Source organism: Salvelinus namaycush, chromosome 35 (assembly GCF_016432855.1).
Source record: "Salvelinus namaycush isolate Seneca chromosome 35, SaNama_1.0, whole genome shotgun sequence".
In the NCBI taxonomy this organism is placed as follows: Eukaryota; Metazoa; Chordata; class Actinopteri; order Salmoniformes; family Salmonidae; genus Salvelinus; species Salvelinus namaycush.
Window position 1 is genome coordinate 1,657,544 of NC_052341.1, and position 15,162 is coordinate 1,672,705.

Consider the following 15,162-nt stretch of genomic DNA (forward strand, 5'->3'; position numbering starts at 1 on the left):
ACCACATTAGGTTTCTGCAAAAAAAATCTAACACCACAGCGGGGCTGGGTCTAACACCACAGCGGGGCTGGGTCTAACACCACAGCGGGGCTGGGTCTAACACCACAGCGGGGCTGGGTCTAACACCACAGCGGGGCTGGGTCTAACACCACAGCGGGGCTGGGTCTAACACCACAGCGGGGCTGGGTCTAACACCACAGCGGGGCTGGGTCTAACACCACAGCGGGGCTGGTCTAACACCACAGCGGGGCTGGGTCCTAACACCACAGCTGGGGCTGGTCTAACACCACAGCGGGGCTGGTCTAACACCACAGCGGGGCTGGTCTAACACCACAGCGGGGCTGGGTCTAACACCACAGCGGGGCTGGGTCTAACACCACAGCGGGGCTGGGTCTAACACCACAGCGGGGCTGGGTCTAACACCACAGCGGGGCTGGGTCTAACACCACAGCGGGGCTGGGTCTAACACCACAGCGGGGCTGGGTCCTAACACCACAGCGGGGCTGGGTCCTAACACCACAGCGGGGCTGGTCTAACACCACAGCGGGCTGGTCTAACACCACCGCGGGGCTGGTCTAACACCACAGCGGGGCTGGTCTAACACCACAGCGGGGCTGGTCTAACACCACAGCGGGGCTGGTCTAACACCACAGCGGGGCTGGTCTAACACCACAGCGGGGCTGGTCTAACACCACAGCGGGGCTGGGTCTAACACCACAGCGGGGCTGGGTCCTAACACCACAGCGGGGCTGGGTCCTAACACCACAGCGGGGCTGGGTCCTAACACCACAGCGGGGCTGGGTCCTAACACCACAGCGGGGCTGGGTCCTAACACCACAGCGGGGCTGGGTCCTAACACCACAGCGGGGCTGGGTCCTAACACCACAGCGGGGCTGGGTCCTAACACCACAGCGGGGCTGGGTTCCTAACACCACAGCGGGGCTGGGTTCCTAACACCACAGCGGGGCTGGGTTCCTAACACCACAGCGGGGCTGGGTTCCTAACACCACAGCGGGGCTGGGTTCCTAACACCACAGCGGGGCTGGGTCCTAACACCACAGCGGGGCTGGGTCCTAACACCACAGCGGGGCTGGGTCCTAACACCACAGCGGGGCTGGGTCCTAACACCACAGCGGGGCTGGGTCCTAACACCACAGCGGGGCTGGGTCCTAACACCACAGCGGGGCTGGGTCCTAACACCACAGCGGGGCTGGGTCCTAACACCACAGCGGGGCTGGGTCCTAACACCACAGCGGGGCTGGGTCCTAACACCACAGCGGGGCTGGGTCCTAACACCACAGCGGGGCTGGGTCCTAACACCACAGCGGGGCTGGGTCCTAACACCACAGCGGGGCTGGTCTAACACCACAGCGGGGCTGGTCTAACACCACAGCGGGGCTGGTCTAACACCACAGCGGGGCTGGTCTAACACCACAGCGGGGCTGGTCTAACACCACAGCGGGGCTGGGTCCTAACACCACAGCGGGGCTGGGTCCTAACACCACAGCGCGGCTGGGTCCTAACACCACAGCGGGGTCTAACACCACAGCTGGGTCCTAACACCACAGCTGGGTCCTAACACCACAGCTGGGTCCTAACACCACAGCTGGGTCCTAACACCACAACGTGGCTGGGTCCTAACACCACAGCTGGGTCCTAACACCACAGCTGGGTCCTAACACCACAGCTGGGTCCTAACACCACAACGTGGCTGGGTCCTAACACCACAGCTGGGTCCTAACACCACAGCTGGGTCCTAACACCACAACGTGGCTGGGTCTAACACCACAACGTGGCTGGGTCCTAACACCACAACGTGGCTGGGTCCTAACACCACAGCTGGGTCCTAACACCACAGCTGGGTCCTAACACCACAGCTGGGTCCTAACACCACAGCTGGGTCCTAACACCACAGCTGGGTCCTAACACCACAGCTGGGTCCTAACACCACAACGTGGCTGGGTCCTAACACCACAGCTGGGTCCTAACACCACAGCTGGGTCCTAACACCACAACGTGGCTGGGTCTAACACCACAACGTGGCTGGGTCTAACACCACAACGTGGCTGGGTCTAACACCACAGCTGGGTCCTAACACCACAGCTGGGTCTAACACCACAGCGGGGTCCTAACACCACAACGTGGCTGGGTCTAACACCACAACGTGGCTGGGTCTAACACCACAACGTGGCTGGGTCCTAACACCACAGCTGGGTCCTAACACCACAGCTGGGTCTAACACCACAGCGGGGTCCTAACACCACAACGTGGCTGGGTCTAACACCACAACGTGGCTGGGTCTAACACCACAGCTGGGTCCTAACACCACAGCTGGGTCCTAACACCACAGCTGGGTCCTAACACCACAGCTGGGTCCTAACACCACAGCGGGGTCCTAACACCACAACGTGGCTGGGTCTAACACCACAACGTGGCTGGGTCCTAACACCACAGCTGGGTCCTAACACCACAGCTGGGTCTAACACCACAGCGGGGTCCTAACACCACAGCGTGGCTGGGTCCTAACACCACAGCTGGGTCTAACACCACAGCTGGGTCCTAACACCACAACGTGGCTGGGTCCTAACACCACAGCTGGGTCCTAACACCACAGCTGGGTCCTAACACCACAGCTGGGTCCTAACACCACAGCTGGGGTCCTAACACCACAGCTGGGGTCCTAACACCACAGCGGGGTCCTAACACCACAGCGGGGTCCTAACACCACAAAGTGGCTGGGTCCTAACACCACAGCTGGGTCTAACACCACAGCTGGGTCTAACACCACAGCTGGGTCCTAACACCACAGCTGGGTCCTAACACCACAGCTGGGTCCTAACACCACAGCTGGGTCCTAACACCACAGCTGGGTCCTAACACCACAGCGGGGTCCTAACACCACAGCGGGGTCCTAACACCACAGCGGGGTCCTAACACCACAGCGGGGTCCTAACACCACAACGTGGCTGGGTCCTAACACCACAGTTGGGTCTAACACCACAGCTGGGTCCTAACACCACAGCTGGGTCCTAACACCACAACGTGGCTGGGTCTAACACCACAACGTGGCTGGGTCTAACACCACAGCTGGGTCCTAACACCACAGCTGGGTCCTAACACCACAACGTGGCTGGGTCCTAACACCACAACGTGGCTGGGTCTAACACCACAACGTGGCTGGGTCTAACACCACAACGTGGCTGGGTCTAACACCACAGCTGGGTCTAACACCACAGCTGGGTCTAACACCACAGCTGGGTCTAACACCACAGCTGGGTCCTAACACCACAACGTGGCTGGGTCCTAACACCACAGCGTGGCTGGGTCCTAACACCACAACGTGGCTGGGTCCTAACACCACAGCGTGGCTGGGTCCTAACACCACAGCGGGGTCCTAACACCACAGCTGGGTCCTAACACCACAGCTGGGTCCTAACACCACAGCTGGGTCCTAACACCACAGCTGGGTCCTAACACCACAGCTGGGTCTAACACCACAGCTGGGTCTAACACCACAGCGGGGCTGGTCTAACACCACAGCGGGGCTGGTCTAACACCACAGCGGGGCTGGTCTAACACCACAGCGGGGCTGGGTCTAACACCACAGCGGGGCTGGTCTAACACCACAGCGGGGCTGGTCTAACACCACAGCGGGGCTGGTCTAACACCACAGCGGGGCTGGTCTAACACCACAGCGGGGCTGGGTCTAACACCACAGCGGGGCTGGGTCTAACACCACAGCGGGGCTGGGTCTAACACCACAGCGGGGCTGGGTCTAACACCACAGCGGGGCTGGGTCTAACACCACAGCGGGGCTGGGGTCTAACACCACAGCGGGGCTGGGTCTAACACCACAGCGGGGCTGGGTCTAACACCACAGCGGGGCTGGGTCTAACACCACAGCGGGGCTGGGTCTAACACCACAGCGGGGCTGGGTCTAACACCACAGCGGGGCTGGGTCTAACACCACAGCGGGGCTGGGTCTAACACCACAGCGGGGCTGGGTCTAACACCACAGCGGGGCTGGGTCTAACACCACAGCGGGGCTGGGTCTAACACCACAGCGGGGCTGGGTCTAACACCACAGCGGGGCTGGGTCTAACACCACAGCGGGGCTGGGTCTAACACCACAGCGGGGCTGGGTCTAACACCACAGCGGGGCTGGGTCTAACACCACAGCGGGGCTGGGGCCTAACACCACAGCTGGGGCCTAACACCACAGCGGGGCTGGTCTAACACCACAGCGGGGCTGGTCTAACACCACAGCGGGGCTGGTCTAACACCACAGCGGGGCTGGTCTAACACCACAGCGGGGCTGGTCTAACACCACAGCGGGGCTGGGTCTAACACCACAGCGGGGCTGGGTCTAACACCACAGCGGGGCTGGGTCTAACACCACAGCGGGGCTGGGTCTAACACCACAGCGGGGCTGGTCTAACACCACAGCGGGGCTGGGTCCTAACACCACAGCGGGGCTGGGTCCTAACACCACAGCGGGGCTGGGTCCTAACACCACAGCGGGGCTGGTCTAACACCACAGCGGGGCTGGTCTAACACCACAGCGGGGCTGGTCTAACACCACAGCGGGGCTGGTCTAACACCACAGCGGGGCTGGTCTAACACCACAGCGGGGCTGGTCTAACACCACAGCGGGGCTGGTCTAACACCACAGCGGGGCTGGGTCCTAACACCACAGCGGGGCTGGGTCCTAACACCACAGCGGGGCTGGGTCCTAACACCACAGCGGGGCTGGGTCCTAACACCACAGCGGGGCTGGGTCCTAACACCACAGCGGGGCTGGGTCCTAACACCACAGCGGGGCTGGGTCCTAACACCACAGCGGGGCTGGGTCCTAACACCACAGCGGGGCTGGGTCCTAACACCACAGCGGGGCTGGGTTCCTAACACCACAGCGGGGCTGGGTTCCTAACACCACAGCGGGGCTGGGTTCCTAACACCACAGCGGGGCTGGGTTCCTAACACCACAGCGGGGCTGGGTCCTAACACCACAGCGGGGCTGGGTCCTAACACCACAGCGGGGCTGGGTCCTAACACCACAGCGGGGCTGGGTCCTAACACCACAGCGGGGCTGGGTCCTAACACCACAGCGGGGCTGGGTCCTAACACCACAGCGGGGCTGGGTCCTAACACCACAGCGGGGCTGGGTCCTAACACCACAGCGGGGCTGGTCTAACACCACAGCGGGGCTGGTCTAACACCACAGCGGGGCTGGTCTAACACCACAGCGGGGCTGGTCTAACACCACAGCGGGGCTGGGTCCTAACACCACAGCGGGGCTGGGTCCTAACACCACAGCGGGGCTGGGTCCTAACACCACAGCGCGGCTGGGTCCTAACACCACAGCGCGGCTGGGTCCTAACACCACAGCGCGGCTGGGTCCTAACACCACAGCGGGGCTGGGTCTAACACCACAGCGGGGCTGGGTCTAACACCACAGCGGGGCTGGGTCTAACACCACAGCGGGGCTGGGTCCTAACACCACAGCGGGGCTGGGTCCTAACACCACAGCGGGGCTGGGTCCTAACACCACAGCGGGGCTGGGTCCTAACACCACAGCGGGGCTGGGTCTAACACCACAGCGGGGCTGGGTCTAACACCACAGCGGGGCTGGGTCTAACACCACAGCGGGGCTGGGTCTAACACCACAGCGGGGCTGGGTCTAACACCACAGCGGGGCTGGGTCTAACACCACAGCGGGGCTGGGTCTAACACCACAGCGGGGCTGGGTCCTAACACCACAGCTGGGTCCTAACACCACAGCTGGGTCCTAACACCACAGCTGGGTCCTAACACCACAGCTGGGTCCTAACACCACAGCTGGGTCCTAACACCACAGCTGGGTCCTAACACCACAGCGGGGCTGGGTCCTAACACCACAGCGGGGCTGGGTCCTAACACCACAGCGGGGCTGGGTCCTAACACCACAGCGGGGCTGGGTCCTAACACCACAGCGGGGCTGGGTCCTAACACCACAGCGGGGCTGGGTCCTAACACCACAGCGGGGCTGGGTCCTAACACCACAGCGGGGCTGGGTCCTAACACCACAGCGGGGCTGGGTCCTAACACCACAGCGGGGCTGGGTCCTAACACCACAGCGGGGCTGGGTCTAACACCACAGCGGGGCTGGGTCTAACACCACAGCGGGGCTGGGTCCTAACACCACAGCTGGGTCCTAACACCACAGCTGGGTCCTAACACCACAGCTGGGTCCTAACACCACAGCTGGGTCCTAACACCACAGCTGGGTCCTAACACCACAGCTGGGTCCTAACACCACAGCGGGGCTGGGTCCTAACACCACAGCGGGGCTGGGTCCTAACACCACAGCGGGGCTGGGTCCTAACACCACAGCGGGGCTGGGTCCTAACACCACAGCGGGGCTGGGTCCTAACACCACAGCGGGGCTGGGTCCTAACACCACAGCGGGGCTGGGTCCTAACACCACAGCGGGGCTGGGTCCTAACACCACAGCGGGGCTGGGTCCTAACACCACAGCGGGGCTGGTCTAACACCACAGCGGGGCTGGTCTAACACCACAGCGGGGCTGGTCTAACACCACAGCGGGGCTGGTCTAACACCACAGCGGGGCTGGTCTAACACCACAGCGGGGCTGGTCTAACACCACAGCGGGGCTGGTCTAACACCACAGCTGGGTCCTAACACCACAGCTGGGTCCTAACACCACAGCTGGGTCCTAACACCACAGCTGGGTCCTAACACCACAGCGGGGCTGGGTCCTAACACCACAGCGGGGCTGGGTCCTAACACCACAGCTGGGTCCTAACACCACAGCTGGGTCCTAACACCACAGCTGGGTCCTAACACCACAGCGGGGCTGGTCTAACACCACAGCGGGGCTGGTCTAACACCACAGCGGGGCTGGTCTAACACCACAGCGGGGCTGGTCTAACACCACAGCGGGGCTGGTCTAACACCACAGCGGGGCTGGTCTAACACCACAGCGGGGCTGGTCTAACACCACAGCGGGGCTGGGTCCTAACACCACAGCGGGGCTGGGTCCTAACACCACAGCGCGGCTGGGTCCTAACACCACAGCGCGGCTGGGTCCTAACACCACAGCGGGGCTGGGTCCTAACACCACAGCGGGGCTGGGTCCTAACACCACAGCGGGGCTGGGTCCTAACACCACAGCTGGGTCCTAACACCACAGCTGGGTCCTAACACCACAGCGGGGCTGGGTCCTAACACCACAGCGGGGCTGGGTCCTAACACCACAGCGCGGCTGGGTCCTAACACCACAGCGGGGCTGGGTCCTAACACCACAGCGGGGCTGGGTCCTAACACCACAGCTGGGTCCTAACACCACAGCTGGGTCCTAACACCACAGCGGGGTCCTAACACCACAGCGGGGTCCTAACACCACAGCGGGGCTGGGTCCTAACACCACAGCTGGGTCCTAACACCACAGCTGGGTCCTAACACCACAGCTGGGTCCTAACACCACAGCGGGGCTGGGTCCTAACACCACAGCGGGGCTGGGTCCTAACACCACAGCGGGGCTGGGTCCTAACACCACAGCGGGGCTGGGTCCTAACACCACAGCGGGGCTTGGTCCTAACACCACAGCGGGGCTGGGTCCTAACACCACAGCGGGGCTGGGTCCTAACACCACAACGCGGCTGGGTCCTAACACCACAACGCGGCTGGGTCCTAACACCACAACGCGGCTGGGTCCTAACACCACAGCGGGGCTGGGTCCTAACACCACAGCGGGGCTGGGTCCTAACACCACAGCGGGGCTGGGTCCTAACACCACAGCGGGGCTGGGTCCTAACACCACAGCTGGGTCCTAACACCACAGCTGGGTCCTAACACCACAGCTGGGTCCTAACACCACAGCTGGGTCCTAACACCACAGCGGGGCTGGTCTAACACCACAGCGGGGCTGGTCTAACACCACAGCGGGGCTGGGTCCTAACACCACAGCGGGGCTGGGTCCTAACACCACAGCGCGGCTGGGTCCTAACACCACAGCGCGGCTGGGTCCTAACACCACAGCGGGGCTGGGTCCTAACACCACAGCGGGGCTGGGTCCTAACACCACAGCTGGGTCCTAACACCACAGCTGGGTCCTAACACCACAGCTGGGTCCTAACACCACAGCTGGGTCCTAACACCACAGGGCTGGGTCCTAACACCACAGCGGGGCTGGGTCCTAACACCACAGCGGGGCTGGGTCCTAACACCACAGCGGGGCTGGGTCCTAACACCACAGCGGGGCTGGGTCCTAACACCACAGCGGGGCTGGGTCCTAACACCACAGCGGGGCTGGGTCCTAACACCACAGCGGGGCTGGGTCCTAACACCACAGCGGGGCTGGGTCCTAACACCACAGCGGGGCTGGGTCCTAACACCACAGCGGGGCTGGGTCCTAACACCACAGCTGGGTCCTAACACCACAGCTGGGTCCTAACACCACAGCTGGGTCCTAACACCACAGCTGGGTCCTAACACCACAGCGGGGCTGGGTCTAACACCACAGCTGGGTCCTAACACCACAGCGGGGCTGGTCTAACACCACAGCGGGGCTGGTCTAACACCACAGCGGGGCTGGTCTAACACCACAGCGGGGCTGGGTCCTAACACCACAGCGGGGCTGGGTCCTAACACCACAGCGGGGCTGGGTCCTAACACCACAGCGGGGCTGGGTCCTAACACCACAGCGGGGCTGGGTCCTAACACCACAGCGGGGCTGGGTCCTAACACCACAGCGGGGCTGGGTCCTAACACCACAGCGGGGCTGGGTCCTAACACCACAGCGGGGCTGGGTCCTAACACCACAGCGGGGCTGGGTCCTAACACCACAGCGGGGCTGGGTCCTAACACCACAGCGGGGCTGGGTCCTAACACCACAGCGGGGCTGGGTCCTAACACCACAGCGGGGCTTGGTCCTAACACCACAGCGGGGCTGGGTCCTAACACCACAGCGGGGCTGGGTCCTAACACCACAGCGGGGCTGGGTCCTAACACCACAGCGGGGCTGGGTCCTAACACCACAACGCGGCTGGGTCCTAACACCACAACGCGGCTGGGTCCTAACACCACAACGCGGCTGGGTCCTAACACCACAGCGGGGCTGGGTCCTAACACCACAGCGGGGCTGGGTCCTAACACCACAGCGGGGCTGGGTCCTAACACCACAGCTGGGTCCTAACACCACAGCTGGGTCCTAACACCACAGCTGGGTCCTAACACCACAGCGGGGCTGGTCTAACACCACAGCGGGGCTGGTCTAACACCACAGCGGGGCTGGTCTAACACCACAGCGGGGCTGGTCTAACACCACAGCGCGGCTGGGTCCTAACACCACAGCGCGGCTGGGTCCTAACACCACAGCGCAGCTGGGTCCTAACACCACAGCTGGGTCCTAACACCACAGCTGGGTCCTAACACCACAGCTGGGTCCTAACACCACAGCGGGGTCCTAACACCACAGCGGGGTCCTAACACCACAGCTGGGTCCTAACACCACAGCTGGGTCCTAACACCACAGCGGGGCTGGTCTAACACCACAGCTGGGTCTAACACCACAGCGGGGCTGGGTCCTAACACCACAGCTGGGTCCTAACACCACAGCTGGGTCCTAACACCACAGCTGGGTCCTAACACCACAGCGGGGCTGGTCTAACACCACAGCGGGGCTGGTCTAACACCACAGCTGGGGCCTAACACCACAGCGGGGCTGGCCTAACACCACAGCGGGGCTGGCCTAACACCACAGCGGGGCTGGCCTAACACCACAGCGGGGCTGGCCTAACACCACAGCGGGGCTGGTCTAACACCACAGCGGGGCTGGTCTAACACCACAGCGGGGCTGGGTCCTAACACCACAGCTGGGTCCTAACACCACAGCTGGGTCCTAACACCACAGCTGGGTCCTAACACCACAGCGGGGTCCTAACACCACAGCGGGGCTGGGTCCTAACACCACAGCTGGGTCCTAACACCACAGCGGGGCTGGGTCCTAACACCACAGCGGGGCTGGGTCCTAACACCACAGCGGGGCTGGGTCCTAACACCACAGCGGGGCTGGGTCCTAACACCACAGCGGGGCTGGGTCCTAACACCACAGCGGGGCTGGGTCCTAACACCACAGCGGGGCTGGGTCCTAACACCACAGCGGGGCTGGGTCCTAACACCACAGCGGGGCTGGGTCCTAACACCACAGCGGGGCTGGGTCTAACACCACAGCGGGGCTGGTCTAACACCACAGCGGGGCTGGGTCCTAACACCACAGCGGGGCTGGGTCCTAACACCACAGCGGGGCTGGGTCCTAACACCACAGCGGGGCTGGGTCCTAACACCACAGCGGGGCTGGGTCCTAACACCACAGCGGGGCTGGGTCCTAACACCACAGCGGGGCTGGGTCCTAACACCACAGCGGGGCTGGGTCCTAACACCACAGCGGGGCTGGGTCCTAACACCACAGCGGGGCTGGGTCCTAACACCACAGCGCGGCTGGGTCCTAACACCACAGCTGGGTCTAACACCACAGCGTGGCTGGATCTAATAATAGATCACATCCATCACATCATTGTTAATATTAGGAGCAAACTAGTTTAATAGGGTGGTTTACTGACAGCCTAAAGTAGTCACAGCCACTTTAATCGCTATCAGAATCGTTTTCAATTCTCCTAGTACATTTACACAAAGCTTAAAATTTGACTCTATAAAATGGTGGTGCCAGCAAAAGAAAGTATACTGACAGAATATAGACCGAGGAATTGACACAATCTATGAACAGCAGAATGTATACAACACACGAGCATCAACCAAAACACCATGGCTACTCTCACTGGCACGACAACCTGGCCCCTTAAATGATGACGCAAGACGTTCGGTACCATGCATAGCTGGCTATGCAACTTGTTTAAATGCAGCGTCTTTAAATGACATGTAGCACAGTGGCTTACAAACCTCTACCCGGTGACCCCCGGACGTAGGCCTATCACAAGTTTGTTGTAACCCTAAACTAACTCACCTGATTAACCTACCGGTAAGCAAGTGCTTGATGATTAGTTAACAGACTAAAATCGGGTGTGATCTGTGGTGGGAAAAATACCCATGCATCATACTTGAGTCAAAGTCAAGAGACCTTAATAGTAAATGACTCAAGTAGTATTTTACTGGGTGACTTTTACTTGAGTAAAAGTTAAAGTAATTGGTTTTAAATATACTTAAGTATCAAAAGGTAAAAATCATTTCAAATTCTTTATATTAAGCAAACAAGACGGCACCATTTTCTAGTAGTTGTTGTCTCTTCATTTACGGATATCTGGGGTCCCACTCCAACACCATTTACAAACGAAGCATGTGTGTTTAGTGAGTCCGCCAGATCAGAGGCAGTAGGGATGACCAGGGATGTTCTCTTGATAAGTGTGTGAATTAGACCATTTTACTGTCCTGCTAAGCATTCAAAATATAACGAGTACTTTTGGGTGTCAGGGAAAATGTATGAAATTTAAATAAAAAAAATTAGGAATGTAGTGGAGTAAAAGTATTTGTCAAAAATATAAATAGATACCCTAAAAAACGTTAAGTAGTATTGAAGTAATTTTAATTAAGTACTTCACACCACTGGGTGTGATAGCTGTGGAATAGTAAAATACATGTTACGGTTGAGGGTCCACGTAGAGGGGTTTGAAAACCCTCCATGTAGCTGCCTATAACATAAAATGTGTAATTTGATGAGTAAACACAGAAATGACTAAATGCAAAAGTTGCATCTGCAAACACAATTGTCAGTGTCACTTACGTGGTCTGTTTCTCTTCGCCGACTCAACTCTTCTTCGTAACCTGCATCTTTTCGCAGGAGATGACCCATTGGCTTCGACATGATCGGTCTGCAGGTGATGGAAGTGTTCAATATTGCTACTAGCACCACTACAGTTTCCACTTGATTTGTACGCGTTACAGCCACCGATGTTAGCCTGAGAATGAAACTCCCTTTGAAGTCCGTTGGCATGACAGGATCCTGAATCTTTTTTTCCGATAATTGATTTTGCTTTATCCATTGTCGCAGTTGTCTAGCTACGTCAGATATCAGGCTAAACTAACTAAACTAACCGAAACGAGGCAAGGAGTTGCTGTCTCTATCTAACTAGCTCCTACGTTAAAATACAACCCCGCGCACCCTCCTTAATAATATGTATTGTAACGACCCTCGTTACAATATATTTTTTTAACGAAATTGCTCGAGTAGAAAATATTTATTCGCTCTTAGTACCAATAATGTGCGCCTTTTATTCAGTTGACAAAAGGTGTAAAGACCTATCCGCTTCAACACGTTTTGGCCAGGAGGTCACGGTCGGTAATTTACTTCCGACGTTTACAGCCCGCCGCTAGCGCAGTTTCTGAGTTAAAACAGCCGGTTAGCGAGCTAGTTACGTCACGAATAATGGCTCCCGAACCCGTTTGCCCTCTCCAGGGGACACGGGCTGTGGTCAGTGCTATTTGTGATCCTCGGGCCGTCCCTACCACAACCTTAACACATTACCTTAACACATTCCCTTAACCATGTCAACTGCAATGGAGTAGGGACATCCCAACGATCCCGGATAGTACGGTCCCAAAGGCACCCGCTCTCGTTCTATACAGAAAAATACAAACAAGCATTCAGGTTCATATGTCCAATAAGCAGAACGGTCGTGTTATAGCGTAACCTTAGGCTATGGATAAAATAATTATTGTTAGATTATTTAATGTTACTTCTCTCTGGATGTAGGCTAACGTTCAGCCATGGCTGTGCCATATTTATAGATATGTGTTGCGGTCAGTAGCCGTCATGTTGAGGTGATTTATAACACACACGCCGCCAAGCAGAGGGCATGACAGCCAGGCTGTGTCATGAACATTTTCCTATGTGTTGAAACTGATGCAGATGGAAAAGCTGTTTACTTCTTGCTATGCCATGTTGTTATTCCCCACCCTGGCTTTTCAGAGGTGACTATGAAGCTTTTGTTTTCACCTGTTTATCTCTCAGTGGGTCCGAGTTGAAGGGTGGGTTTTCGATATGTCGTAGACCTTACATCACGAGGAAACTGTCAGCGTGGATCTTTGGGTGTTGTCCACATGACCTTGTTTTGTTCTGGCACTGAAACTATACCACCAGGTCAAAGGTCAAACAGTGGTTGGATTGTTCATCACATTTTATTTTATTTTTGATTTGTCAGTAATGGTTTGGGCACACTGGTCTGGTGTTAGGTTGATATGATTTTCCAGAATATCTATTTATAATTAGGCCTGGTTATAGTTGATTGTTCTGCTGTAGGGCCTACTGTGAACAGACAGTACAGTGGCATATTTCAAGATGTGTATTTAGTTTTGCAGTCCTACCTGGTGTTCATCCACTTGTGTACATAATAGATTAAGGCTCCTCGGGTTCATGAGTGAAGCACTTCCAGTCCAAAAGCTCTCTATGCCCTAGTTTGTGAGACTGCTTAATTAATGTGTAGTTTCAATTGTGTATTTTTAAAGGAGCGTTAATTTTTGTATTTCAGTCAGTTGTTTATTTATTTAAAATGTTTGTATTGTAGCGATCCTCGCTAAATGATTCACGTCACAATTCCAACCAAGTGGGTTAACCTTATTGGTGTGATGCGAAGGGTGTTTGCCTTTTCACGCCAGCGACCCCGGGTTCGCTTCGTTCCCTGCCCCGCCGTTCACTACACTGGTGTCAGAAGTGGGATGGCGGCCCGGACGTGTGAGGGGGCTGAGTAGTCGACGCACGGAACATACCTCGCACAGTAGGTTGGTGGCACCTTAATTGGGGAGGACGGGCTCGTGGTAATGGCTGGAGCAGAATAAGTGAAGTGGTATCAAACACATGGTTTCTATGGTTTCCATGTATTTAATGCCATTCCATTCGCTCTGTTCCAGCCATTATAATGAGCCGTCCTCCCCTCAGCAGCCTCCACTGGTACCTACCTGTTCGGACGGGGCAGTGTAGCGATCCTCGCTATATGAGGCACGTTACAACCCCCACCAAGTGGTCTACCCTGTTGGCGCGATGCGTATGGTGTTTGTATTTTACGCCAGCGACCCGGGGTTTGCTTCCCTGCCCCCACCGTTCACTACAGTAGGGCTATGTTAGGAATTGCATCTATTAAAGGCAATTTCCGATTGAGGCGACGTAGCCTACAACATTTTAACGTGAATGGGATCTTTGCGAATGTTTGAACATTGTCTTTAAAAGCCTCAATGCCTATAATTTAAGCCTCAGTCATATTTACCTGGTACAATAAAGGGATAAAAAAAATACAACAAAAAACGTGATACTCTGATTGCTGTTTGCCCCATATAACAAGTGCCTAAAAGGATATTATTTTTTCCTATTGAAATGTACATTTGTTTTTAATCTATGAGAGATGTTATTCTAGTCTTGTTCATGTCTGCGATCTTTGTAGAACTGTTGACCAGTATGTACAGTTTTTTGTGCTATTTGCATCACAACGTAAGACTCAATTAAGCATGTATGAGGAACAGTGCACTGTAAAAAATATATATATATGTTATTTCACAGTACTTTAATAAGTCATTTTTAAACATGCATTTTTCAGGACAGTTCCTGTAATTAATATTCACATTTTCTTTGCACTGTGATTTTACGGGAAAAATTATGTGGTTTTACAGTAAATTATTCTATACCGCGAATATTACACATGATGTAGAGTTGACTTTCACTTGGTAAATCTAATTTTGTCTACTGTCCATAGAAACTAAACGGAGGGTTATCTGACTGGAACATTATTACCATCTAGTGGACAGAAACAGGAAGTAGCAGAGAGAGACCTTAGAACAGGGGCGGGCAATTCCAGTCCTCCAGGGCCTGTGATTGGTGTTTTGCCCCCAGCCCCAGCTTATTAACACACCTGACTCCAATAATCACCTAATCATGATCTTCAGTTTAGAATGCAATTTGACCAATCAGCCGTGTTTGCTAGGGATGGAGAAAAAGTGTGACCCCAATCAGACCCTGGAGAACTGGAGTCGCCCACCCCCTTGCCTTGGAACATAATGGACTGTTAGAGGCACGTTCTTTATTTTTGGAACAAGTAGGCTATGTTGTGTTTGGTGTTTAATTTAACCTCATAACCAGCAGCGTCTGAACAAACTCACAAA

At 56.6% G+C, this 15,162-nt stretch overlaps 1 protein-coding gene across 1 annotated transcript in view; it reads right to left on the reverse strand.

Moving 5' to 3' along the window:
* LOC120029347 (pantothenate kinase 3-like) overlaps positions 1–12,056 on the reverse strand; it is a 77,176-nt gene extending 65,120 nt beyond the window's left edge. The window contains exon 1 of the mRNA XM_038974579.1: positions 11,798–12,056. Coding sequence (XP_038830507.1) covers positions 11,798–12,056 — 259 coding nt within the window. The remainder of the gene's footprint in view (positions 1–11,797) is intronic.
* Between the last annotated feature and the right edge of the window lie 3,106 nt (positions 12,057–15,162).